At 33.1% G+C, this 26,340-nt stretch overlaps 2 protein-coding genes across 10 annotated transcripts in view; one reads left to right on the top strand and one right to left on the bottom strand.

Moving 5' to 3' along the window:
• The window catches only part of LOC107399035 (uncharacterized), a 119,766-nt gene that overhangs the window by 51,052 nt on the left and 42,374 nt on the right, over positions 1 to 26,340 (top strand). Inside the window, exon 3 of one of the 8 annotated variants that reach the window (XR_010333094.1) lies at positions 5,580 to 8,231. The exons of the other annotated variants lie outside the window; for them this stretch is intronic. The gene's annotated coding sequence lies outside the window, so the exon portion shown is untranslated. Of the gene's footprint in view, positions 1 to 5,579; positions 8,232 to 26,340 lie in introns of those variants that run through there. 8 annotated transcript variants of the gene reach the window in all.
• Positions 772 to 2,791, bottom strand: LOC135265436 (uncharacterized protein). Of its 2 annotated transcripts, none has more exons than XM_064354932.1 (2): positions 2,510 to 2,791; positions 772 to 2,452 (listed from the first exon to the last, which is right to left on the bottom strand). In XM_064354932.1, exon 2 carries the CDS (start codon positions 2,279 to 2,281, stop codon positions 1,241 to 1,243), a length of 1,041 nt encoding a protein of 346 aa, XP_064211002.1. In that variant the 5' UTR covers positions 2,282 to 2,452; positions 2,510 to 2,791; the 3' UTR covers positions 772 to 1,240. The 2 variants fall into 2 exon arrangements, with proteins under 2 accessions (XP_064211002.1, XP_064211001.1); XM_064354931.1 differs by having other exon boundaries at positions 772 to 2,606; positions 2,658 to 2,791.

Genomic DNA, 26,340 nt, shown 5'->3' with positions numbered 1-26,340 from the left:
CATGCTACATCATCAAATATAAATATAGAATTTGGTTTTGCTTCATGCGGCTGCGGAAGATTGTTTTCTAATCCACTAAATGCAAAATATCCCAAACCTTTTATGGGTTTTACAAGCTTTTCCAAATAGTGATACTTTAGTTGATATAATGATTTTGCATAAATGTATAAATTTTCAAATCTGACTCCATTCATCTGTTCAATAAGTGTAATGTACCCATTATAAATATCCCTTTAACGTTATAATTATCATTATCATTAGTAAACATCTTTCATTATCATTAGCAAACGTCTTAAATTTAATTTGTATCATCTACATCCGGCATGTTCAACTTTGTACCTAATTACTTTACTATCTCGAGTCCACTTTTATTTGTACATTCTTCCGCTTATCGCCTTTCATCCCTCTATATATAAGAAATCATTTTTATGTTATAGGGCAGTCAGAATAAGTTAGTTGTTACTGTACGACCTAATGTCAATTCCAAATTCCAAGTTTTAATAAATTATAGTAGTAGTTAGAAGTAAAGTGCTGGAGTTTCTCTTTCCCATCACCGGACCATCACAAAATTGGTGTCAGAAGTGGGATCGTAATAGTGCGGTTGGAAAATTTATTTCAAATTCAATTTGAAATTTCAATCAGCAAGTTTGGGAAACTTCGATTTGGGCTATCGTCCATCATCCAGTGGTGCAACATCCAGGTCTTCAAGGTATTAAAACTTGGAATTTGGAATTGACATTAGGTCGTACAGTAACAACTAACTTATTCTGACTTAATGGAGGATTAGAATTAGATTGTGAAAATTTTGATTTGTAATCGCGTTGAATTTGCGCACGTATGGGATATTCTAAATGGAATATATCTAGATGTTTATCATTTATAAATAGTTTATCATTTTGATAATCAATTAGGCAGTTGAACGATTTTAAAAAGTCGTTACCTAAAAGACCGTCGAAAGGAATCGGGAAATTATCGGGAACTGCATGAAAAATATGTGTAAATTTCTGATTGCCGATATAGAAATCTAAATAAGTATAGCACAATGTTTTCGTATGCTGAGTCACGTTTATATCAATACCCTTCAGAGTGATAAGATTGTCTTCATAACAATGAGTTTGACCTTTAAGATGAGAAATTTTTACAAGCGAAATGTCAGCACCGGTATCTAAAAGGAATTTACCTGGATGATTTTTTAATTGAGCAATATTTAATGGAATATAACTTGTTACAGCAGCAATGTTTAATGTTGCAATTCGGCGGAAATTTGGTGGGCAGTCCTCGAGTTCTCCGCCAACGTCGAAGAGCCCGGGCAGTTTAAATTACTGCCGTTTGAATTTTGTAGGGACTGTGATGAAGATCTAATGCGGGAATTATTATTTTGTTCCTTTCGCGACTGGTTATATTGTAATTTACGACACTCGTTAATTAAATGACCATTGTTCTTGCAGTAATTACAGAATTTTCTTTGAAAATCATTGTTAGATCTTGGCTGGATTTTAGAGGAAGAATTATTATTATGGAAATTGTTACGATTAAATTTTGAGGAATTACTGGTACTTGGAGAATTGATATGTGTGTGATTCTGAATTCGGTGAACATTATTAAAATTTTTGTTCTGGTTGTGTTGTTGATTTTTGTTCCGACAATTAAATGAATTATGACCCGATTTGTTACAATAATTACAAAATCTACTTGACGAATTATTATTTACGTTTTGATATTTATGAATTTCGTATTTGGATTTAAGTTCCTGTTCCTCGTTAATCGCGATCGAGATTGCTTTTTCTAATGTATCCGGTTTTTGAGCTTTAACTAAAATTGACAAATCTTTATTTAATCCCGTGATAAAAACGTTCAAAGCTTCATTTTGCAGTAAATCAATGTTTCCGTTGCGTACTTCTTCGGTTAAATTGTCACTTAACGAATTTATTAATTTTACGTAGCATGTTTCTACACGATTTGAAAAAGAAACGACACTTTCATTGTGATTTTGCCGACAGGAATTTAACTCCAATTGCCATTGACCAACTGTACGTTTATCTGAATACAAATCTAGTAAATGTTTCTTTAATTGTTTCCAATTTGTAAATTCTCTATTACGTGTTAAAGTTCTCGCGTTATGCGTTAATTTGGTTTTAATAATTGAAAGTAAAAGTGGTTGATTTGCAACTCCAACAAGATTATGAGCTTGATCACAATTATCTATAAATTCGAACAACATTGATTTGGTTCCATCAAACTTAATTAACATTTTTTCTGCTAACTCTAGTGAAATCGACATGTTGGTGAGATTTAAGTTAGGGTTAATTAAATTACTAGATGATTGAATACTTAAATTATTGAGGCTACTTTGATCCGAATTGGGCGTAACGGAATCAATCGTGTTAGTTTCTTCTGAACCGATTGAATGTGGATTAGACGCGGTAGCTCCTTCTAAATTCGTCGTAGCTTCCTTTTTGTGTTTTGACATAGATCTCGTTGTTGGCATCAAACAAATAAATTCACTTACACAAGGGAAGATAACTGCTGGAATCCCATTATGTTACACTGGACCACACGATTTTCGAAAACCTTCACGTCTGGGGTTGAATATCGCCGTTTGTCACCTATGGTAGCGACGATGCAGCAGGTAGCACGAATACACGAACCTTGAAGACCTGGATGTTGCACCACTGGATGATGGACGATAGCCCAAATCGAAGTTTCCCAAACTTGCTGATTGAAATTTCAAATTGAATTTGAAATAAATTTTCCAACCGCACTATTACGATCCCACTTCTGACACCAATTTTGTGATTTCAAAACAAAAAATTTTAAGGTATCGTTAAGTTGAAAATTGAGATAGCGATTACCAACTTTAAACGGAGTAAAACATTGAATTTTGCAATTAGAATCGTAATAATACAAAGAAAATTTTTTTTATATGGTTAGGGTGTTTATGCATAATATATGGAGGTGGAAGCGTAGTATTAATATAAAGATTATTTAAAGTCATGTTACATTTAGACAAATTAAATGGACCAATTGAAGAATAAAAGATTCGATGGTTGATAGAGTATTTATGTTTATACAAATTAACAGTATCAATAACTGAATCTTTATATAAAGGCAAAGAAAAAAGAGTACTATTGTTGTGGGAAGTGTATGAATTTTCATTGTCAATAAAGATATCATTTGGGGATAGTCATAAGATATAAATATAGAAATTAACAAAGATAGCGAAAAATAAGATAATAAATTTATCGGATTTAACATTTAATTTTGTATAAAGTAACATGAGTATAAGGTTAGTTATATATATAAAGATATGTTGAGGAGGAAGCAATATAATAGGTATAGAAGATAATAGAACTAATATAGCAGAATTAGATTTTGGATAAAGAAAATAGAAACCAAATGAAGTAATAAGACCGAAAAATTTAGAAATATTAGTATCAATCCAATCACCAACAGATTTAGTAGAAGGATTGTGTTGAAGTTTAATAATTAATGGTTTAAAAAGAGATTTTTCCGGATCAGTGCTGTGTAAGAAAATAGAAACACCGAGTAGTGAAAAAAGTAACAGAATAAAAGGATCAGAAATAGATTTTGAAAAAGTATTAAATGCGCGATGAATAAAATCAATATTTTTTTTAAATGATTTTTTATTAATTTTTTTTTGGTTAGTATTAGCAGGAGTGTTAGTCATAATAGCAGTATTAGCCCTGGGAACGAAGCGACGAGTAGTATAAACAGGATTCAAAAACCGGGTCAAAAGCGGACGACGAATTGGCAAAGGCGGAAAACGACGGGAAGGAGAATTAACGGATGATCTGGTACTCATTATGCGAAGTTATAATTTTGAAAATATGATATATACAAAAGGAAGCAAAAATTAAGGAGATAATAGCTAAATAAAGGATAAGATTGGGTGATGTTGGATATGTAGCGGCTGGTTCAAAATAGTACCCGCAATCGTCTTCTGAGAAAAGTATCGGTGAAATTTGGTTTAATTGGTTGACAGATGATACCAAACGAACACTATTAGAAAAGAAAACCATCACATAAGATTAATAATTAAGTTAGTTTTACCGCAATTGCTTGGACCTACAATTAAACATCGAATAGATGAGGGTAATATTTCACCATGTCTTCGATTCTGGTTCGTTAAAATATCAGAATCACTGATATTTATTGGAAGCTTAGTTTTTTGTTTTATTACTCGCATGATGATGGACAACCAGCAACTAAAGCGTAATGTAAAGGTTTTTAATTTTTATACGTATTGTAAGTCTCTGTTTGTGAACGCTTCTGAATGCAACGATCTGAGTTTCAACAACCTCTTGTAGTACGCAACTATATCACCTTTCAGTCACTGAACCTGTGATGTGAAAATAAAAGGCAGATATACTATTATTTATTAAATAAATTAAAAAATTAATTCCTAACAGTAATACCTAATACCTACCTAATAAATAAAAACTAAACTAACAAAAATATATACCTATTTACAAATTTACAATTTACTAACTAAAATATTTACAAACTATAACTAATTATACTTACAAGAAATTTACAATTTTTTTAAAATATTTTGGTAATGTTCTTCTTCTTTCTCTTGAGCTTTTAATATTGAACTCACCCCCTCCTGGGTTTCTTTTATATGTTCAATTTTTGTTTGAAGAGATTTAATGAGTTTTTCACCTTTTGATCTAATCTGCTTTAAAATCATTAGCTTTTCCTTTATTTTCCCTTTTAGAGAACTGATCTCTTGCCGCATCCCCCCAGCCGCCTCTTCAAACTGATTCCTTATTTCCTCAATTTTCTCCGGTTCAACCGGTTGCGCCACGAGCCCAGCCTCCTCCTCCATGTCGGAGAAATTTTCTTCCTCCTCCTGCCTCCTTAGGAGGCTAAGGTTTTTGCGGCCCGTGGCCGCAGCCGGTTTAATTAATTTGTCCGAGTGGACAACAATTTTGGGGTGACTGTCCACTTCTTCTCCAAATTTAAAGAGCTCCTCCCAGTCTCCCCCTACAGCTAGGAGGAGCTCTTCAAATTCTTCCTGCCCCGCAGGTGTGCCTACGTAGGCAGGAGTTACCAGATCAATAATTTGCTACAAGAAATATATAAAATTAAAAAATATTCATTAAAGTTAAAAGAAAAATAATAATATTAAACAAAAATAGTTCTCGATAATTGTATCTTTCATAATTAATTATAGATAATTTAAAAAAACTTACACTCTCTTGCGGTGGTGGTGGAGGCTCGTTTGTTTGCACATTTATTTTCATCTATAAAAAATTAAAAAATATTCAATAAAGTTAAAAGGAAAATAATATTAAAAAAAAACAATTCATATTAATTACATTTCTTAAAATTAATTAAAGGTAATTTTAAAAACTTTCGTTTTTTCGTAGTGGTGGTGGAGGTTGGATTTTGTTAAGGGATAGTAAATTTTTCCTCTTTAGCTGTAAAATATAAAAAAATATTAGACTAAAGTAAAAAATAATAAATATTTTATTGAAGTAAATTTGATTTAAAAAAATGTTAAAAAATTGTTAAAAGTAATTAAAATCAATTTCAAAAACTTACTTTATTTTCAGAAGTGGTGGCATTTGCCGAAGTAGAGGCTTCAAAATAATTCATATTGAAAAACACACACAGACACGATGAAGCTTTACTGTTAACTTTGAGTGCCCCTAAAGCTTTTATAAGGCCTTAAGGAAAACAAATCCGCCATTTTGGAGGTAAAATAGAGTGGGGAATGCTGATTATACAAAAAAAATTTTTGCTGACATCAGCAAAAATTGTAATCTGATATCAAAAAAAAAATTGCTGAATTAGCAAAAATTTTGCTGACATCAGCAAAAAATGTAATCTGATATTAAAAAAAATTTGCTGAATTTGCAAAAATTTTGCTGACATCAGAAAAAAATGTAATCTGATACCAAAATTTGCTGAATTTGCAAAAATTTTGTTGACATCAGCAAAAAATGTAATCTGATACCAAAATTTGCTGAATTTGCAAAAATTTTGTCGACATCAGCAAAAAATGTAATCTGATACCAAAAAATGCTGATTTTGCACAAAATGTAATCTGATACCACAAATGCTGACTTTGCACAAAATGTAATCCGATATCAAAAAAATGCTGATTTTGCAAAAATTTTGCAAATTTGCAGCAAGTGTAATCTGATGCCTGTGCGAACAAACGTAGGTATATTTGATTTTGTATCCCTTTATCAGCGGAAATGTGTATAGTGTTACAAAAGACGAATGCTCATATCTTTATTTCATTTAAAATCACAACAGGGTAAATCCCCTATCGGAAATATTGGGAATCCCCTAATTTCATTGCTATTTTTAGTTCATGATGTCATGGTTATTTTAAGTTCATGACGTCAATGTTATTTTTAGATCATGATGCAATATTTAATCAGTATAAATATGAGGGTGAAAGCGTGAATTTTAACAGTCTTCAGACAATCTTCATACAGTGAAAATACAAGTTGTGATTAATTCATATAATTATTGTTAACAGTCTTTGTGCTTCCTCGTATAGTAAAAATACAAGTTGTGGATAATTCATAGGTATAATTATTGTGACAAAAGTGAAAAAACGTAGGTATGTCTGACACAGTGAGCTCTTTAGCTAAACGTTCTATAAATTTAATTCGTGAATACATTAGTAAAATTAAAACTTTAGATGAAATTAATTCGTTTTCGAAATATATTAATAGGAGTGTTAAAATAGTTAGCAAAGCTTTGATCAATAAAATTCATGAAACAAACATTCATGAAAATCCACATTCTTTGGAAGCCAGTCTTGCTCATTTGAAATACTATCGACTCAAATTAAAAAAAATTAAAAAAGACTTACTCCACAATAAAAGCAGTAAAGTTGGTTAGGGATTATCAAATGTACCGAAAAAAACATTTGGTCAAAAGGTTTTATGGGAGGATTTAAATTCTTGTTTTAAAGGAAGAATTCGTTCAGGTTTTATTTCAAATATTCATATAAAAGATCCAGCAATATTTTTAACACGAGCATATAAAAGTTTTGTATCAAAAATTAAAAAAGAATTAGCAAAGTCAATGCTTAAAGTAAATGTAGTGTTTTCAGGTAACTTTATACAACCATCTACGTTGGAAATAGATTTAAAAACATTTGCAACTAGAAATAATCATATAGATTCAACAACTAATATTAGAGAATGGTATCAAGAAAATGTAGTTTATGTATTATTAAATAAATTAGAATCATTTGCTGAAAAAGATAGTGGTTGGGCGTCATATGAAATTTTGGGATTAAAAGTAAATATTAATCAATATGATCCAATAAAATTTGGAAATAATTCAAGTTTTGTGGAAGTACCGAACTTTATTAAAAAAAACATTGTATAATAAATGTACAGAATAATGATCAATTTTGTTTTCTTTGGTCAGTTGTGTCTGCATTATATCCTGTAAAAAATAATCCCCACAGAACATCATCATCTCCAAATTTTGAAAACGTTTTAAGGTATGATAATATAAGTTTTCCAATAACAATTAGAGATATTGAAAAATTTGAAATAATGAACAATTTATCAATTATTAATATTGTATTGAAGAAAAAAATTAAATATTTCCGGCACGTTTAAGCACTTATAATAAAAATAATGATAAGAATATTCCTACAATAAATTTACTCATGCTAACAACAAATAACATGGATGAAGAAGAAACGCATCATAATAAAAAATTATATTACCATTTTGTATGGATTAAACATTTATCTCGCCTTTTATCACATCAGTTGTCTACTCATGAACATAAAACATTTATTTGTGAACGATGTTTAAATTATTTTACAACCGAAGACATTCTAACCAAACATAAAATTCACTGTCAAAAGCTTAATCAGTATTCAATGTCATTACCACGCGATACATCTTTGAAATTTAAAAATCATCTTTATAAGGAAAAAGTGCCATTTGTAATTTATGCTGATCTCGAAAGTATTTTGGTAAAATGTTCTCAAATTGATAATAATATTCACAGTAAAACTATCCCTCACCAAAAACATATTGCTTGTAGTATAGCTTATTACTTAAAGTGTTCATTTGATGACTCGCTTTCAAAATTTCAATTATATCGTAATCAAGATTGTATTCAGTGGTTTGTTAAGGAACTAAAAGACATTGCCGAACAATGTGATAAAATATTTAAAAATAAATTACCCATGGAAAAACTTAGCTACGATCAAGAACGTTCATATAAAGAGTCCAATGTTTGTCACATTTGTAATAAAACTATTGAATCAGATCAAATTAAAGTTCGAGATCATAATCATTTAACGGGAAAATTTAGAGGACCGGCTCATCAACGATGTAATTTAAATTATCAAGATTCATATACCATTCCTGTTGTGTTCCATAATTTGAGTGGATATGATGCTCATTTTATTATTAAAGAACTGTCAACAGCTTTTGCCGGTAATATTAAATTACTACCAATAAATAAAGAAAAATATATATCATTTTCCAAAACTGTGGGAGGTACTGATGTCACTTTTCGATTTATAGATTCGTTTCGTTTTATGTCTAAGAGTCTTGATCAACTTTCATCAAACTTAAAAGCTGAACAAAAAATAATAACACGAAAATTCTGTAAAACAAATGAAGAATTTAATTTATTAATAAAAAAAGGGGTATTTCCATATGACTATGTTGACAGCTGGGATAAACTCAATGAAACAATATTACCATCAAAAAAAGATTTTTATAGTACAATGCATGGATCTAATATATCTGAAGATAGTTATAAACATGCAGAAATTGTGTGGCAGACATTTAAAATTCAAACATTGGGAGAATATAGTGATTTATATCTACGTACTGATGTTATTTTGTTGGCTGATGTTTTCGAAACTTTTCGAAAAACATGTTTAAATACTTAAATTAGATCTACTTCATTACTTCACTCTTCCAGGATTAACTTTCGATGCAATGCTGAAATCTACTGGAATATGTTTAGAGCTATTAAGTGATATAGATATGATAATGTTTATTGAACGGGGTATTAGCAGGGCCGGCTCTAACGAATTTGCCGCTCCGGACAAAACTGAAAATACCGCCCTCACAGAATAAAAATTATTGTAAAAGATATTTTTTATTTATAGGTGAGTTTATTAATAATTATTAAATTCAGTGGTGACTGTGAAAGTCAAATAGAAAAAATTGATTTTCTTTGAATTTTATTTATTATAAAACAAGAAAAAAAAACGGCAAAGTGTAAGAGAAAAATTTATTTTACATAAATATTACATAATTTGTATTAAAAAGTCAATTAAAACAAAACACAACAATAAAAAATAATTACGTAACTTGAAAACAATAGTAAAACTAATAAACGATATTTAAAATTGTTTTTTTCTGACTTTCAATTCCGCAAACTTTTTGATTACACTTTTAAGATCAATTTGGTCAGCCAACTCGTGTTCAATCGCTAAAGTTGCTAAACCATTTAACCGCTCTTGTGAAGTTGTAGATCGTAAGAAATTTTTTATTAATTTTAATTTTGAAAAGCTTCTTTCTCCACTTGCCACACTTATTGGTAAAGTAAGTAAAATTCTTAGAGCAATGCAAAGATTTGGGGCAAAATTTAAAGTTAATATTAATTTCAAAACTTCATTTGGACTTTTCTTCTCGCCTAGTAATGACGCAACTGCAATTATTTCGTCAGCTAAATCTAGCGCGCTTATATCTACTGATTCCCCATCGGTCAAATTAATTTCCAAATCTTTACAGTGTTTCATTATTATTTCCTTTGACGTATCTTTTAATTTATGTACATTGTATAAAAATTGAAAATAATTGCTGTGGGTACTTATTAAACTGAATCTGGATTCCAAGGCATTAATAGCTTGACCTATTGTAAAAAAATAAAACTCTATTTTAAATTTTAATTTAGGGTCTTCTATTGGATTATCTTGTGCTTCATAATCAAAATTAATATTTTTTCGTCGAATTCTGTGACGGGGCTGTGTTATCTCAAAACTATCCGTAATATCAATTTCATCGGCCAGTTCTTTTGCATCACAAAGGATATTATCAAAAGCCTCATCCGATCGGAGATTCTTAAAAAAATCTGTACAATTTTTCAACAGTTCCATTGCAGTTGGTAAATCGTAGTCTTGTGTTTGTAATAGCTTGCTTATTGGATTAATACAATTTAAGATTTTGTACCAAATTATAATGGAGCATAAAAACTTAAATTGTTTCAAGAAATTTAACAATCCAGAAGCTTCAACTTTTATTAAGTTGTCTATTTCAGCATTGTCATATATAGTAAGTAAAGCATCGTAAATACCTCCTAATTGATACCTTAAAGGCTTTAGAGCCTCTATTCGACTTTCCCAGCGAGTATCACTTAGTGGTTTTAAAGTGAGCCCTTCAACATGTTTTAATAATATGGCCCAACGGAAAGTTGACGAAGAAAAAAATAAATAAATTTTTTGGACCATATTAAAAAAATTAGCGGCTTCTAAGGATGCCTTTGCCATGTCGTTAACGACTAAATTTAAGGAATGGCTACTACATGGTACATAAAATGCTCGTGGATTTAAAACTCTAATTCTAGATTGTACTCCTGATTTATCGCCTTTCATATTGGCTCCGTTATCATAGGCTTGTCCTCTCATATCGTGCAAAGATAATCCTAATTTTGCAAGTTTCTCAATTATCAAATTTGAAAGTTCTTTTCCTGTCGATCTTTCAACTGGAAGAAACCCTAAAAAGCTTTCATTTATTTTAACGGTTACTTCATTAGGGTTAGATTTGTCTACAGACACAAATCTTACTAAAAATGTCATTTGTTCAACCTTACTCACATCAGGAGTACAATCCAAAATGATCGAATAATATTTGGCTTTTTTAACTTCGTTAATAATATGTAATTTAATATTTTTATGTAAAAGAGAAATTATTTCGTTCTGAATATTTTTTTCAAGATAGTGGGCTTTAGTCTCTTCTTTTTTCAGTACTCTACGAACATGTTCTTCCATTATTGGGTCAAACTGAGCAAGTAACTGAATTATTTGTAAAAAATTGCCATTATTAAACTCATACAATTTGTCACTTGTACCTCGAAAGGCCAAAGAATTTTGAGCAAGCATTTTGATTGTTGAAACGATGCGTAGAAGGACCTCGTACCAATAATTTGTTTCTGCAGTAATAAGTCTTTGTGATTCACTATCAATCGTTTTAGAACATTGTAATCGTTGGCTAAATTCAATCCAAGATTTTTGACTTAAAATATGTTTTTTTGAGGTCTTTCTTTTGCAGCAGCCTGGCGAGTATTTTTTTTTTGGTTTTCGAACCAAGTTCTTAAATTTTGTGAAGATCTGTTTACAAGAGCAGGACCTGTTCCATAATGAATAATGACACATAATGATAATAATACTTGCAGCGTTAAATTCAGATGCTATTTTACACCAGGTTTGTTCTTTATCGCGCCAGGTTGCTCCATCAGTCTTTTTATATTCAACAATATTTTTGTATTTATTACGGCATTACAGAATTACTTTCTTAAATGGAGCACTGTTTTACATTTTAGTGCATCTTTTGAATAAATGCTTTTTTCTAAAAAAACCTTTTTGTTATTTTTTTTATTTTTTTTTGTTATTTTGAATTGGAAATTTTGTTTACATAAAACAAATTGATTTCGTGAAAATAAGTATCCAGAAAGAAGGTTGTTTGGTTGGTTTATAAAATAGCTAAAACATCTAATAATGCAATAAATTAACTAATCGAAAACCAAGTGATATTGTAAACATCATTTTATTTATGAATTAGCCAGCGAGTTTTGCAAACTAGCTATAGCACTGCATATGTAATAATAGGAAAAGCTGACATTTTTTTTTAGTACAGTAGGATTGTTACAATGGGGCTGTTTTATCGTATAGGGGTAGTAAGTTTTCAATATATCCTTATGTATGTGCCCTTATGGATGATCTGAGGGACAAAACAAATTACGAGTTGTCCGAAAAAGAGCAGATGTGTTTCTGATAATATAGTTGAAAAATTATTTTTATCAAGAATAAAGCCTCATGAGTCGACCTCCAAACCTGTGATTTGCTTCAGATGGGTTGTATTTCCGAACATTTTTTTAAGGTCAGGTTCAGTTTGATTTTAAATTTCAAACTCATTGTTTTAATAGTTATATCATCAAGGGCATATTTCTTTTGTTTCATCAGAAATATACAAAACGCAAAAACTGTTGTAGGAGTTTTTCTACGGCGGCTGTATTAATCAATTTTGCCAAATATAATAAAAAGTGTCTACCTGTACTTATCTGTGTAAGTTTCTAAGTAAAGTGTAAATAGAAAATTGTATGGAAAGTAAAGTAGACAACCATTTTATGTTACATTGGAATTTATTTTACCTGGCTTTTGGTCCCTTTGTTTACTTCAGGTAAAAGTATACGTCAAAGCTTTAGTTTCTCTTAAACTTTTCGTTCAACGAATTAAAAAAAAAAATTGAACATTCGTATTATTACCGTTGGCTTTTTCAATAATAACGTAAAAAAACTGTTTTCGAGCGAAACAAAACTTGTACGTAATACCATAAATTACAATCATACTTTATGTTTTTCATTTTTTTTTATTACTATTTTATGGATCTTCGCTTTTTTATTTTTGACCAAATTAAATTTTCTTGTTGCAGCTACTCAATCATTTTAATTTATTGTAGCCATTGTTGTTTCTTGTCAAATGAAAACTGTATGGTAGCCTAACACTGGAGAGCTCAGGAAAGATACTAAGCAGTCATTCCATTTTAACGGACGAGACACTGCACAAATTTTTAGATTTTGTTTTAAGTTTTTATGAACAGTATCAGTAAAAGTGAATTTTTCTTTATAGCCAAATTTTTTGCAACGTACAATTTGAGCCACTTTTAAAATTTTAATACGAGCAGGAAAAAGAAATACAAATTGATGACGGACGGGACTATTTTTTTTTTTTTATCTCAACTGTACGACAGTATTTTATGCTCGATTTTATGTTATCGCCTAGAAGGCAATGTATGTAAATTTTAGGATCTATGAAATTACTTTAATTTAAATGATTATACTCTCTCAAAAACTGTTTGGCGCAAAACACATTACAAATAATCTGAATCATGTATTTTGAAAGAAACTTAACATTACTAGAATCAGTTCGAAATTTCAGTGTCAGACTGCATTTTTCCTGGAATGGCTGTAAGAAGGAAATAAGAATGAATCTAAAATATTTGTGGTTCTTCTATGTTAACTACATTTCTTAGTTCTTTATCGGGCATTTTAAGTAATTTGCAAAGTTAGAAAAAAAATGAAAATATCCCTGTCTGCTGCGCACAATGCACATTTAGTCAAAAGGAGGGGAACTATTGCCGGTCTCCCCTATTGCCTGCCATCTGCAGCAGTGCACCCCAAACCCTCATGTACGCGACATGTACCAGATTATTCGTGTGCTTGAAATTAAAATAAATTTATCTATCTAAATGTGAAACGTTTTCAAATATTTGTGCGAACAAGTGAGCAAGCAGCAAGTAGTTATATTTGTGAAAAATGTGACGAGCATGTTGAAGCTTCGAAGCCGGTAAGTCCACGCCTGGTTGGCTATATTTTATGGGGTTGTTTACAACTGAATTCAAAATGACCTTATTCACATTCACTCTAAATTGGATATATTTTTTGGACAGCTAGTTACCGTGGGAGCGTTAACAAATTTATTAAAAGAATATTTATTTTTAGTATTTTATTTATAACTTCACTTTTTACAATTATTTCACTTTTATTATTAAAATCACTTTTTAATTAATTATAACACTTACAATAAAGTATTGCAAATTATGAATGGCTCGACTAGCAGCAAGACTTCTACACTCAGGCTACAAAACTCAAGACTGAAATGCGTATTTCTTATCCTGAATTTATAGTTTTAATTATTGCAAAGTTGTAAGGTTTTTGACTAATAATAATTAGTATATATTTTTTTATTCAAAAAAATGTTAAAAAAATTTAGTTTAATACCGTACTTATTGTGTTACTAGCTATACATAAAGGCTTGCACACCTCACGTCGTTTTCTTGATACTAATTTAATTTTTTTTGGCATCTTCTTGACCATGTAATTGCGCAAATAGCACACGATTGCCTTTTCGCGGATTTCCTCTTCTAGTGGCTTGTGTTGCTGCATTTTGATTAAAATCTTTCTCCGTGATACACGGCGGCCGCTGTTAAATCATGCGTATGTATTTTCAACAGTGACCCGACAAAAGAGCCCGCGACAAAATAGCCCACCGACAAAAAAGCCCCCGACAAAATAGCCTATTGACAAAAAAGTACATTAATAAAATAGCTCATTCTAACTACAGTTGGACGTTCATCGCATAAAAAATTATACGATCAATAAACTGGCTAAAAAAATTGTTCTAAATTTTAAATGGTGGAAACAAATAAATTAAAAATAAAAAAAGACAAAAATTTGTAGTTGTTCTTATTAGCTGTTTCCAAACTATGTAAACGCAACGTCGCAGTTTCTCTCAAAATTAGTTGTTTTAAATTATTTATGCACTTCAAAAAATTAATAACTAATTACCTAATTTATAGTTTTAATGATTAATCATTACTAACTGTTTTACATTTTTATTAATCTTATTTGAAAAATAATTTGATAAAATGCGACGCTGGCGTTTACATAATTTTGAAACAGCAAAAAGTAGGTCAAAATTTCAAACAGATAAAAAATAGTTGAATGAAAATTCAATTCTATTACGTAATCAAATAAAAACTAAAATTTACAATTTTGAATGACGTTTATAAAAATTGTTCTTAATCACAATGTTTGAAAAGTTTGAAATATTTATAAATAATGATAAACAATTATAGGGCAGACTATAAGCACTTTTTTGTATTTCATACATATTTGACAATATTCACAGCCGGCTGTGAATGTTGACTTAAATGTTTTTGTGAACATACCAAGAAACACTACCAGGTCTAATCGTTTGTCTAAATACTTAGATTTGCAGCTGTTGCGGTCGTGATTCCTGACAATTTGTATTTTTCTGAAATTCTGGAATGTGGTTTTTGCCTCTACTTTATTCTTTTTTTCGTTTTCATTATGTGTTCCATTTATCCTAATGTGTCTCTTTTAGTGTTTTATTAGTTTCTTCTTTTTTCTTCTCTCTTTTACCGCGCGATGTGCTTCTCTACTCTGTGCCATACTAATATGTGGATTTTGTCAAATGGAAACATTTACTGGCAGCTGGAATTATTATCAAGAACTAATTAATTCTATTGTTGTAAATTTTTGCTATTGCCAGAACAGTGTGACATCACGTTTAGCGCTTGGGGTACGCAATGAATAATAGAAGTTGTTGGAAATCGTCGCTTGTCTTTTAATGGTTTCACAGAATTTATACAGGTTTCGTCAAGTTTTACACTCAGACACTTTACATCTCTTAGAAGAGAGAAAAAAATATGAAACAAATATTTTCCACTGCACTGATATCCAATCTCGCTAGGGGAAAATTTTTTTTTCTATTAATTTATTTGTCCAATAAAAAAGAAAAAAACATTTAACCAAAAAATCACATTGGCTGTTTTTTACATCAATGGATTGAAAATGCGAAATAGTTATTCTGCAAAAATTTGACTTGGAAAAAATCGCTGGAATTTGATTAATAATAATAATAATAATAATAATATCTTTATTGTGTTATTACATATAAGTATGTTTGTTTATACTCGTCAAAGCGGAACCTATACCTGATGATGAGATGTCAAGTGACGAACATACTCATCAAAATTATAAAACGCATTATTTACAAGAAATGCTTTTATTTTCTTTTTAAAACACTAAGCATTAAGCTTTTTTATTGCCTTCGGGAGTAAGTTGAAAAACTTGAAACCAAAATAGTCTACACCTCTTGATTTGTTAATTCGGGAAAATGCAGGTCGTAGTACTCACAGTTTCTAGTATCGTAAGTATGGTTTGCCATATCGTAGTTTGATAAGCGAGAATGTATAAAAATCAAACTTTGCAGAATGTACAGGCATGGCATAGTAAGAATTTTGAGAGGAAAAGGCAACACGACAATCGTCTCTATAACCAAGGTCCGCTATCAGTCGAACACATTTACGTTGAAAAGCAAAAATCTCAGAAGCATGTGATGAATGGCCCCAAATAAGAATACCGTACGATATAACACTTTCAATATGTGCGTGATATAGAGTAAGTAACGTGTTAGCCGAAGTGACTATGACAAAGAGATGTTTGGAAACTTTATGTAAAATATAATCAACATGACTATCCCAAGTCATCTTCGAATCAATAATATTGCCTAACAATTTAACTTTAGCTCTGCTTTCCAGAGGTTTAAGCGAACAGTTTGAGTTTTGTCAGTGTTGATTACAAGCTTATTAGAGGAGATTCAGTTAGAAACAGACTCATGAGCCACCTTATCAGCCAAGCTAAGAGAAGTTTAATCGCTACTTCTATTAATAACAGTACTGTCATCAGCAAAAAGTACCGTATGACCATTGGAATACGCATGAGGCAAATCATTAATAAAAATCAAAAATAGCAGCAATCCAAAAACCGAACCTTGCGATATCAGTTAATGCAGAAGTATATCCATTCAGATACACAAACTGTTTACGATTACATAAATACGATTTAAGTAACAAAATGGACTTATTATTTAAAGTATAATATTGCAATTTGTTCAAAAGTATATCATGATTCACGCAATCAAATGCCTTTGTAAGGTCAAAACATGTTATTGAGGCATAATCTTTGTCTTCAAAGGCTGTTAACACAACATCGCATAGCGATTTGACTGCTAGAGTTGTGGACATGTTGCTTCTAAAGCCGAATTGCGATGTATGGAATAAATTGTTTCTTTCCAAGAAATTAACTAATTGTTTTTTGAGGGCTGTTTCAAAAATTTTCCAAGAATCGGGATTAATGAGATGGGGCGGTAATTATTTAAGTCGGAAGTGTCACCTTTCTTATGAATAGGAATAACTTTAGCTGTTTTGAGAGTTTCCGGGAAAAGCCATTAAAAGCCATTTTGATATTATTCATCGAGAATTTCAGTCTAATTTATGAGGGACAAGATTGAGTAGTGATAAATCTCCGCTAAAAAAGACCCACTACCTACCCCAATAATAGTAATGACTGCAGAAATTTTACAACTAGCGGCACGGTTCCATCGGGCGGTTTTAAAGCCAGGACCGGAATAAGCACACTAACGTGTTAAAAATGTTTTTATTAAAAAATTACATCAGATGTTCAAACTGAAGACTATTTTGGTCCAAGCACGAACGAATTCTTCGTTTACAATTCGCATGAACCCTTGCCGCAAGATTTAAAGTTTAACATTCCATTTGCAATAAACAAATAAAATAAATCAGCTGCCTCAACCTTCAGACCCAACAATGATCGCTTGCCAGTTTTACGAAAAATGCAATAAATTTTTGAGAACCACCATCCCGATAGAGACCTTTTGTGGAAGTGATTTTCAATTCTACCAAAATTCATGGGAAAAACGCTGCCCCATTATCAAAACGCAAATTAAAAATCAACACCATATTTTTTAGAAAATTTAATTAGGCACTTTGATACACTACCTCAAAATACACCTATAGATAAAAAATCGTTGACATTAGACTATAGTTAACTAAGCAAAAGTAAAAAAACACACCATACAAGTAAACATTTTAAAAATTGGTCAAAACGTTCTTCTATGCAATGAAGTCACATATCTTTTTTTTTTAGAATTCTAGATGCATTATAAAGAGGTATTAAGCGCCTGATTGTAAAACTTGACTCACCCGGTACAATGTGACCATTTCATAACATTAGATTATTGTGATTTTGATTTTCCCTCCAGCGACCAACTTATTATTCCCACGCTATTTCACTGCCATCGATATTTGATTATCGATGAAATTAAATTCAGCGTAAATATATATACTGAAATAGTTATTTTTGGACTCGGGGAGCGAAATGTTATGGCGAGAAAACTCCTGATCTGATTCGACTCTTAATCCGTGATTAAATTTCCAACTAGCTTTCGTCAACAACTTTCGGCCACATTGATAACAATCTTGAAGACGTTTTTGTGTCATTGGTCGTAAAAGAGTTAACTTAGCATTATTTTGGTAAGACTGTCGTACGCAGCAGTTTCCCCTCTCAGGGGCCTGTCCTTCCGGAATAAAACAAATTAATGGAAAAACGAGGGGTTTTTTACTAATCGACATTGGTTGAGGATGTGAACACCCTCCCTTCACATCCTCTTCCCGTTTCCCGAACGCACAATAGGAGGCGGGACTGAACAAATTGACAAAACATAACATAACAGTTTCAACATGAAACACATGGTTGTGACAATGAGGTTCGGGTCCTCGAATTAAATAATTCGGATAGTGAAACGAATTTTTAAAAACTTAATTTTATTTTGACGGGCAGAGATTCTGAATACAATTGCTTAAAATTACTATGCTACAAGTGTTTTTATATTCGAAATGAGTTTGAATTATGATAAGCATAATGGATATGGAATGTACTAGTTTATTATTTATTTTGTGTATTTAGGATGACTAGTGCTCTAATATAACTCCTCCCCTCCTCAAGTTGGAAAATAATACCGAAGTATTATTTTGCACTTCTTTTTCTTGGATGTTTGTAACTGAATTGGGATTTGGACGATCTTCGGCTGTGGTAATTTTCTTTCGGGTAATCCAATGAGATTTCCAACTAATAATGAACAGGATGATTAAACAAATTAGGTTTGTTGAGCTTAACACGTTGACTGCCGCATACGAGAAAACTTGTAGTTGGCTGTTCTGCCTTGGTTGCCGACTACGAGTTTACGCTTATTTAGCAGGCTGCTCTTAAATGTCACCTACGAATGTTCTCGTAGCAAATGCATGTTAAATGTAGGTATTGGCGTCAAGGAAAAGGTTCATTAACTCATACAAAACATGTTTTTATTCAAGATCAAAGTAAGGATACATTTTTTTAGCTAAATCTCTGTATTTGCGATAAACATCTTATATATAATGTAGGTTTACTCGTGATAATTTTTCAAACATTTATCCACACATAAATCCGGTTTTACTTCACACACTGGACAAAAATACTTTGTTTCTCGCTGGATTTTTTCGGCCGTGCAAACGCGGCAAGGTTAAGTCGGGCGCATTTTTTTTTCAGTAGGTGGTATGGCTTCTAGGTAATGAAATGTTTCACGATTCTTGGGTACATTGCTTTTTTTAGGCATTTTCTCTCAGATTAGGGCAGTAATAAAGGCTTCTCTAAATTTCAGTGTTCTTATATCTGAATTCTTCGCTTTTCGAAATAACAAACAGGCGTTATGAATATACATTTCCAAAACGTGTAGAAATATTTTCTTCGGCCATCGAATTGTTTTTCGCACAGCAGAATAATACGACAGCATTTGATCAGATCTATCAACGCCAGACATTCCATTATTAGTCCCTAATAATGTTTGGCTTCATTGTTACCTTTCCGTTCCTGTTTCTCACTTCAACAGATTCTACCTTGTGCATATTAGTAATGGTCAAAACTTCTCTTTTATCTCTCCACTTACAAAGAACCACAGATTCATTTCGGCACCATGCCACCTCACCTTTTTTCTGTTTCTTTTTTACCAGATCTTTCGAATTTCCCTTTCTGTTAGATCTGAGAGTTCCACATATATACGTTTTTCTAGTCGTGAGTGCCTTAGCCAGCGCGACAGAGTTACAAAAGTTATCTGTAAAGAGCATATACCCTTTATCCAAGTAGTCTTCCATCAATTCGAAAACTACATCAGCTCCATGGCCCATTTCTGCTGATGTTTCAGACTTGCCGCAATATATTTTGATTCTCAGAATCATTCCATTTGATTCACACAATTCGTAAAATTTTACACCGTACTTGCGCTTTTTATTTTTTATGTATTGGCGGAAGAACAATCTTCCACGCCATAATACCATGGACACAGATCAGAGGTTACCAGATGTGCCACTCGACTATTTATGAATGAAATTGCAGATGGCGTCGCAATGACCTCGGTGGTCGAATGTGATTGGCGACTCTAAGCAAAGCCGTATTTATGAATGATTCTGGAGTCGCCTTTCTGGTGAAATTGTTGGTACTAATCAGTATTGCCAACTCATTCCCCTAAATTTTTACTACGTGTTTACTATGTTAGTAAAATCTATTACATAACCTTAAAATTGTTATATTATTATTATTACAAAGTGTGTTATAAGTGCTTAATTACATTACTAGAACAAAGAAAATGAAGTCTGTTGCGTTTAAAACAATTTCCAGTACAAATATGGTAAAATTGAGTCCATCTTAAATTTGATCACAATTTTGATGGTCGAAACTGTTTTCATTATATTCCCTAGCTTTAATTTGATCGCCTTTCTAAAAAGGAACATTGATTATGTAAAAAAGTGTTACGAATGAATACTCATCTTTAATGAAGGAAAGGTCTAATAACAAAAACTGTAACTTGTTGACCTGAAATTTTTATAATTAGATATAAAAGTGTAAGTAGAACGAAAACTTATCTTTTTGGAGTTACGATTTTATGTTGTAGATGAATCTGGTTCATTGCTGTTGTTTTCTGCTGCTTTCTGCTAAAAATGAATAAATAATACCGGTGTGTAAAAAAGTGATACTTAATGCTTATCTTTAAAAAACTGAAATTCTATCTCGCCTTTGTTGATCTGAAATTTTTGAATTAGGTAATATAAAAATGTTAAATGTAGGAAAACTTATCTTTGGTGTTGGTTTTCCACTCCATTCTTTTCCGACTATACTAAAAATAAAGAAACAATGATTACGTACACAAATTATACCAATACTTATCATTAAAAACTGTAAAAATGGTCTTCTCTCTGTGCTCAACGATGTGAAAGAATGATCAGTTTTCGATTTTTTACCGATGAGTCTGTAAAGTTCCTATTGGCATATTTGAGGATGTAATAACATCGCATCCTGCCAAAAAGCCTTAACAAATATTCAACAGGAAAATTACTGCACGGGTGTGAAAACTGAACTTCTTTTAGAACCTGAAGGAGTTGATCTTGGACATTCGCTGTGCAGGCAATCCAACGAATGTTTTTCATCAGGGCCTTTTCCAATGTCTCGATGAAATCTACAAAAGGTTTTGCAGGCATTAAAAGTTTTCCAAAAGTAGTACCCGTGCCACCGTATTTTTCTGTGTGTCCCTTGAAGTGCGTGAAAAGTGTAGAAGCAAGTTCATCCATCGCTGTGGCGTACTCTTTGCAGGTTGGGCACGTGTGTTTGCCCAGACACTTCCTGACCAGGTACCCACTGATGTAGTGAACGACGTTTTTCTTCGGAAGATCGTTTCCTCGAAAATCTGTGTTTGTGATCTATAATTTATACATTTATTAAGTATGCTGCATAATTTATTTTTAACTCAAACACTCGTAAATCTGGAAAAACCCGTAAATTGGAATAACATGTGTGATTTTTTATTTTCGGCCGAGAAATAATAGACTAATAAAATTTCTTAAAACTTATTTTTTTAAATAAGGTACCTTGAGAGATCCTGTTTGACATGGCACTGTTCTTTCTTGCTCTTCTGTTGAAATTTCGATGTTCTGTGGGAGGTTGTTCATCAGCAAGACGCCCACATCCTCGGCGTAGTTGAATGTGTCGGCGCATTGCAATAAATCCACGCAACACAGTTTCTTGAATGAACGAAGAAACTGAATTGGCGTTCGATTTACTGAATTGCCACCTTGCTGACGAATTTTTCCGAAGAAATTTTCCAAACAGTCCTGGTTGATTTTTCTTGTCTTCAAATTTCGGCATCCCTCTTCTTTCAATTCTTCCCACAGGTCCATCGTTGATTTGATTGTGACCTGAAGACATTTAATGCTTTTTATTTTATTCGTGATTTCTCTCTTACCTGTTTTCGTGTCTGAAAAGACGAATTTTTTTGAAAAATTGGGTCATTTCATGAAGAAATGCGTCCTGCTGTGGGGTCCCCTTGTATGGCCGTCGGTAAAGATTTTTCGAAGCTTGGGTGCTGGAGTTCAAAATGTCGAAAAGATGATCTATCTTTTCAATGAACTCCGCTGTTCTCATAGCCATGTACGTTGAAAGGGCTACAATGTTAACAATAGTATAAATATTTTTTTTAGTTTTGTACGAATCAGACGAAACTGTAGAACTAAGAACTTGTGCCGCGTACTTCACCTTCATCTTCTGGAAATTTGTTGGGTGAATGTGAGCTTCACTCAACTTTGGTGCCATCCTGAGGTCCTTGTTCTTCTCCAGGTTGAACAACTGCTCGACGAACTTCCATGATGCTTCTTTTCCATCAAAGTGGACGGTGTTCTGCAAGAGAAGATTCCTCATGCACTTCAAAAGGTGTGGGGTGTCGAAGAAGTAGCGGATGGTTTTTCCTTGCACCTGAAAATCAGTATGTTTAGTCGTGATACCCAAATCACGAGAAAGTTGAATAAAATTGGATCCCATGTCAGACACGACGGCTTTAACAGTGAAGCCTATATTCAACATTCTCGTAATGCACTCGTGAAGGATCGACTGCAAATCCTGGGCATTGCAAGTCGAATTGACGAAGAAAAATGCGAGTGGCTGCTTCCAATTTTCTTCAATTCCTCGTGCCATCAAAACCAACGCGTTTTGTGCTGGTTTGAATTCTTTGCCTTTTCCATTGTCGTGGAATCCGATGATCTCGTCTCGCTTCTGGTCGTAGAACAAGTGTGTCTTGAGCGAGACTTAGTCCATTGTGATAATGCACAATTTGGCATTATCATTTTTGGATTTCAGTCTCAGCTGCAAGCTCCTGAAAAGAAAATCATTAAAACCTGGACTATATTGCAAATTTTCAGTCATTCTCTTCAGAGTTCTGACTGAAGGAAAGTGATACTTTTTAACCATGATTCGATACGCTTTGGGGCTTGCAAAGTACAATCCCAGAGCGTGTTGTTTGAATTCCCCTGTGAATCGCCTTCCTTGTGCTTTCCTGTTCTTCAAATTGCTGAGGACTTGGGCTGCTTTGCTGAATTGTGGTGGCAGGAATCTGTCGCACGCTTGCTTGAATTCTTCTCCCGAGATTTCCTGCTTCTTGTTTTTTTCGTTTTCTTCCAACGACTTGTTCGCGATGTCCAGTTTCCTCCTCAACTTCTTCACCTCTTCTCCTTTGGATCTGATTTCTGCCTTCAGCTTCCTTTTCCTTGGTGTTGCCGCTGAAAGTTCCTTACCTGTTTGGGTTTGCATTGTCCATTTGGAAAGCTCATACAGTTCAGTCTGAGTTCCAACGTGCTTTTTCTGAATCTCCGATTCGGTTTGGGTGCTCATCTCACAACCCATGGTTGGACTGACTGGAGACCCTACCTCGATGTACCTCCCAACAAAGATCTGGTCTTCATTTAGGATGTAATCGTGGTCGAGTCTCACTGAAATTTCCTGAAACAAATTTAATGTAGGCACAGAGCTAGAATCTACTATATTAAATTGGTTAATGGGTATAAATATTAACTAAATAATCTATGTAAATACGTTGTTAATAATTACAGCGGTGGTTAATATAATCTACGGTTAAATAAAAGGTAATTATTATCTCTAACGCCTTTCGAAGAATCACACAAGAAAATCACATGCGACACCTCGTAAGTCTGGATAGAAATTGAGGGAAAAGTTGGCGGTTCTTGCCATTTCGCGCTTCAATTTCCCTCCAATATTTTTAAGTGGGGTTGGTGTGAACTTAGCGCATTGTTGATTTTATGTTTTTAATAAAAAAATGTTTTTTTATATCAAAAACCATTAGAAATGAGTTAAATAACGACATTGATTCATATTTCCAAAAAACCTTTATTGTTTCAGCCATAAAAATATTTTTATCGTTACAGCAAATGTGACTAATATCATTCAATACTTCATTCAATAATATGCACGTCCAAGGTCAACAAGCCTCACAGCGCGCGGGAAAAGAGTTTCAGATCTGGTGGTAACCTCTAATCTGTGCCATGGATTCGTCTAGACTTAGACTTCGCTCCGGAATATAATTTTCCCGCATGGTTTTGTTGAAATGGTTCAACACTGGTCTTATTTTGTAGAGTCTATTATCGCCATCTAAAGAATTAACTGTAAAGTGGAGGAAACGTAAAATCAGTTGAAATCGGTTGCGGCTTATAATTGAACTCCAGAAGGTGGTCTTATAAAGAAGATCGGTACTCCAGTAATGTTCAATACTTGGTAGTGTGCATGGCCCCATGTGTAGTAATACACCAAGAAAAATTTTCATTTCTGCAGCGTCAACTTCTTTCCAGTGGGTAAATCGGGAAGACCTTCTGATTGGACCCACCTTTCTTGATTAGCATTGAGATTAGTTTGCGCTACAAGCAGATCCAAAAATTCTTGAGTGAAGAACAAGTCTACGAGACTTTCTATTGTCAAATTTCGGGAGTCGAATTGCAAACCACTATTTTCTCGAAAATTGAATTGAGGTGGATCTTGCTCAGTTTCACACCAGGAAATGTGTTGAGTATGAGCTGGACATTGCTGCTGAACGTCCATGTCGTCAACACTGAGTTCGGCATTCTCTTCATTTTTGTCGTACTCGTTTTCCGAACTACTGCAATCACTTGCATCTGATGAGAGCTCATAGTTTTGGTCGTCCTCTGAATTATCTTCCAAAAATTCTTCCCACTCCGATTCACTCAAATTTGCAAAATGTTCTAATTCATCTCTGGTAAGACCTCTTTTTCGCGCCATATTGGTGCATACAGTACATATAAACGATAAATCAACAAGTAGCTGGTTCAGACGTCGGAACGGGCTAAAACACTGCTTGTGTGCAAAATAGCGATGTGTGCGAGTCTAACGAGACTGGTGCGTGGGGGTATTTTTGAGTAAAGATGGCTTTGAAATTTTGAACGAATTGGTAGCGTGGATTTGTTTTTGTTTTGGTGGAGTTGGCACCTTATTGGGTTCAGACGATCCTTGAGGTTGAAACAAAGGGAGGATCGCTTACCTTGGTCGCCGATCCGCCTGAAATAATCTCTCGGGGATCACTTCACAGTGCACTCAAGAAATCATAAGTTTCAGCGAAACCAGCCGTTTATTTCACAACACTGACGAGCGAATGAGAGAAAGTTAATAATGGATACAAAAAGAAAAAAAAATAAGAATTCTCCTACTGATCACACAAACGTAATGTCACAAGGACTATTCGATTTCGGAATCAAACAAGAACTAACTAACCTTCGGAATTTTGAAACTAGGAAAGCCTTCGGAGAGGGGCTACTTCCTAGACCAATAACTTAGAAGCATCCCTTGGCGGCAATTCCCGGTCGGAACGTTGTTGCCAAATTTTTCTCTCTTACCCGAACTAACACGAGGACCCAGAGAGAGGCTAGGTATTTTGTAGTCCTTGTGACTTTGATGGATCATCTCAACACTTGTGACGGTATACAATTTCTACGAATAATATGAATAAAGTGATTACACGGGACCACCACTTGATTTTGAGTACGTTCCATCGCCTAATTAAGGTAGCCAGGACCTCGCGACTCTCCTGTGAATAGAAAGGTCCTGAATACCTGTCTGGTCTGGCCGATCTTACAGCTAAACAAGTTGTACAATTACGTGAGGACCGCATCCATTGTATTTCTAGCATGTGGAGGCCAATTCCCTTAATTCGCGTCTAGTAATTCGGCTCCATGGACTTGATTATCAAAGAAAAACTTTGGAACCGCGATTCTACGAAATGACCACATGTCCCCAATAACCAGATGACGACCGTTTCGGTCATAGAGGCGGTCGTCGGGGGTGGTCGAACGTTAAAGTTTTCTAAAGAAGACGGCACTAATTTTGACAAATTTATGATTTCCCGTACATGAACTTAAATGCTGAAAAAGACTGATAAAGTGTCGGCCTTCCGAGAACGCAATCTGGTCGACACTTTCGAATTTGATTCATGTGACAAATAACGGTCAAACTGAAACTAAAGGAACCGAAATTACTATTTCGTCTTTAACAAATAACACATTTGTTACAGATGGGAGGGATGATACGAGATAATTCGTAGTTGGCGTATGGATGTATCAAATTTGTCCAAGAAGCCAACTACGAGACAATTCGCTCAAGTGTTTTATTACAAAAATACCTTATTTTGGGCATAAAAACTAGTAAAATTGACTATTTTAAATAAATTTATTTGCGCAAAGTAGTTTACATTGCTTGGCGTAGACCACTGTATTAAATGATTTTACTGTGGCAGTCTACGTGTTAAGATTCCGTAAACATGAATTAGTG

Source organism: Tribolium castaneum, chromosome 2 (assembly GCF_031307605.1).
Source record: "Tribolium castaneum strain GA2 chromosome 2, icTriCast1.1, whole genome shotgun sequence".
NCBI lineage: Eukaryota > Metazoa > Arthropoda > Insecta > Coleoptera > Tenebrionidae > Tribolium > Tribolium castaneum.
This window is presented reverse-complemented; position numbering and strand designations above follow the sequence as displayed.

Excerpts from the sequence above, each read along its gene's own strand:
- LOC135265436 (XM_064354931.1), bottom strand. The coding sequence starts at position 2,488 with ATGCCAACAACGAGATCTATGTCAAAACACAAAAAGGAAGCTACGACG.